The following is a 3,295-nucleotide window of genomic DNA, read 5'->3' as shown; positions in this document are numbered from 1 at the left end:
TTCAGAATTAATCGTGAATGAGTCAAGATATTTAGCTGAAGGGCGAAAAGATTTAGAGAAAAAAGCTGATAAACCTACTAATATTAATGTTGATAATTTCGGAGTTAGGGGAAGTAAAAATAAGTGTGCTATAAATATTGAAGAAAAACGTGGAAATAATTGTGAAGGAATAAGTAAATTGTTTGTAGGGTGTACAAAAGGTTTAAAAAAGTTTTGGAATAAAATTAGGTGTGATTCTTTATGTAATGAAAAAATCGATTCAAATAGTGATAATAATTATAATAATGATAATAATATTGAAAATAATACTTGTAGTGTTAATAATGATTTATTAGAAAATGAATTCGAAATAAAGGATGTAAATGTTAAAGAAGTTGATGATGATATTATATCTAGGGATATTAATAAAAATTGTGTAAATGAAATAAATAATATGAACAAAGAAAAGGATTCAAAAATTATTTATACCTGGGATTTAGGTAGAGAATCCTTAGGGAAATTATTAGATTCTTCAAAGAATTTTAGTATAAATGGAGTTAAATATGATGACTGGGAAGCGACACCAATACCTACATGTGGAGCTTCTAGGGATATGGAAAAATGCCAAAAGATGTATAAGGTGGTTATAAAATCGAAGGAGAAGGACGATAAAGTGGGTAATAAAATAAGAATGGGAAATTGTAATGATTGTGATAAAATTAAAGGAAAAGATAATGAAGAGGAGTGTGATGAAATAAAATTATTTATGAAAAAAGTACCTATTGATGTATGGGTAAAGCAGTATGATTTGATGAAAGAATATGATGGAGAATATTTGTCAGTAGGGGAGAATTTTGTAATGGAGAGTGTAGTGTTAGCATTTTTAAATGAATATCATCCGGATATAGCACCGAAATTTTATAAATTTTTATATGAGCCGGATGTGAACAGTGGCTTAAATAATAAATGTGATGAAAAGAACACATATGTAGTACATCTTGATAGAAATTTAGATGCATTTAACGAAACACTAAGAGAACAAGTAAATAATAATAAAAAAGGTTATGTTGTAATGGTATCTGAATTTTTTGGTGAAGATGTTTTTGATTATACCATTAGCGAAAAGGAACGAATAGAAACAGAGGAATGGTTTGAAGATGTAAAAAAGATATTATTTAAATCACTGAAATTATTAATAAGATTACATGATGTTGGTATCACTCATCTTGATTTAACACCTGAAAATGTTTTAATTACAAAAAATTTCGATATAAGATTTTGTGATTTTGGTAAAAGCGCACCACTATATACCACCAAATTAAGACACACAAAAGAAATGAATAAAATGATTTTATTTGAATCATGCCAACCAAATATTGGAAAAAATCCGAACACACCCCCAGAATGCTGGGATTTATTTTTAAAATACGAATCATTAAACGTTGAAGATCCTTTAGAATATTTAAAAACAATTAAAGATCCAGAAGAAAGAAAAATTTATTATTTTGATGTAAGAAGTGCTGATAAATATATGCTTGGTATATTTTTTATCTTCCTGTGGAATGATGGATATTTATGGGATTCAGCAGAAATGGAAGATGATGACTACTCTAAGTTTATAAAAAGTAATATGGATTTTGATTCCTTTGAATTAACAAAAAATTGGCCTCAGGGGTTAAAGGTTATCCTGAAGGTAATCAAAATAAATATATACATGAATATATATTTATGTATATATGTATATATGTAATTGTCTTATGCGAATTTATTATATATATATGAATATATATATATTTATATAGATACATGTTGATTTTTTATTTTTTTATTTTTTATTTTATTTTATTTTTTTTTTTTTTTATTTTATTTTTTTTTTATAGCAATTGTTAGATGAGAACAATAGGAAGAATTTAAATTTTAATGATCTGGTTATACACCCTTGGTGGTCTTATAAGAATTAAAAAGAATCAAGTACAAAATATATTTTAAATACGTACAGAATTGTGTATTATTACAATTATGTTAAATAAAAAAAACATTTTGGAAAACTTATGAACAATATGTGGAGAATTAGAATTTACACGTGAATCAATGAAAAAAAAACAATTTTCTTTTTTTTAATTAAAAAATATTTATCTTTTTATTCTTATTGTTTTTTTATATTTTTCTTTATATTTATATTTTTAATTTTTTTTTTTTTTTTTTTTTTGTTTTTTTAACAATTTTGTTTTTGTTGTTTTATTAGGATAAAACGTAAAATAGTTACTTATTAATTAATATTGTATACATAGATGTAATCATTTTTATTTAAATTTTTTTTGTTAATGTTTGCTTTTTCATAATTATATTTGTACACCTTTTTTTGGTACTTTTATATATAAGTTTTTTTTTTTTTAGTGTAATTTTAATATTATATATATATATATATATATTTTATTTTTTTTAAGTACGAATTCCGAGAAGAAAAATAAAAATTAATTAAAAGATAAAATATTTTTGCTTAAAATTGTAATTGTAAGATGCCATATTCTGATATATGTACATTTTTATTTTGAATTATTTGGGTAGTATTCAGTGTACTATAATAAATAAATTTATTGATGTATTTATAAAAATGTGGCGTATGTATAATTATATATACTCTACAAATATGTTTTAAAATAATGATATAATAATAAGGAATATATATATATATATATATATATATATATATATATATATAATATATATTTAAATATATTGTGTTATATCGTGGTTTTTTGTGAAAAAATATATTATTAAAAAAAAATAATAAAAAAAAAGGTGCACATTTAATAAATACATTTAATATTTGTAGACATTTTAATGGATATATAATTATTTTACTTATAGTTTAAATGGTTTTTTTACTTTATTTTTTAAAAGCATGTATTGAAAAGTTATTATTCATTAATATTAATATTATATATATATATATATATATATATATATATATGTATATTTATATATTTATTTATAAATAAATATGGAAGAGAAAATTATATATTATTTTAAATGTACTCATAATAGAAATGTGTACAGGAATGTATGCATGGTATTATATTTTCATATTTTCTAATAAGTTGTAAAATTTTTTTTTATTTTTTTTTTGAGAAATTTAAAATTATAAATAAATAAATAATAATAAATATATATAAATATATATATATATATATATATATATATTATATATTAGTATACTAAATATTAATATTAAAATATTAATTATATTATAATTTAATAAAAATAATAAGTAGCGAAACGTTTAAAATTAAAAAAAAAAAAAAAAAAAAAAATT

General features: G+C 20.6%; 1 protein-coding gene across 1 annotated transcript in view; it reads left to right on the top strand.

Moving 5' to 3' along the window:
• The window catches only part of PRSY57_0100500 (serine/threonine protein kinase, FIKK family), a gene marked incomplete at both ends in the record, with an annotated part of 2,251 nt that extends 311 nt beyond the window's left edge, over positions 1–1,940 (top strand). Inside the window, 2 exons of the mRNA XM_020114348.1 lie at positions 1–1,672; positions 1,860–1,940. Coding sequence (XP_019970916.1) covers positions 1–1,672; positions 1,860–1,940 — 1,753 coding nt within the window. The remainder of the gene's footprint in view (positions 1,673–1,859) is intronic.
• Positions 1,941–3,295: the final 1,355 nt, after the last annotated feature.

Source organism: Plasmodium reichenowi, chromosome 1, assembly GCF_001601855.1.
Source record: "Plasmodium reichenowi strain SY57 chromosome 1, whole genome shotgun sequence".
Taxonomy (NCBI): domain Eukaryota; phylum Apicomplexa; class Aconoidasida; order Haemosporida; family Plasmodiidae; genus Plasmodium; species Plasmodium reichenowi.
This window is presented reverse-complemented; position numbering and strand designations above follow the sequence as displayed.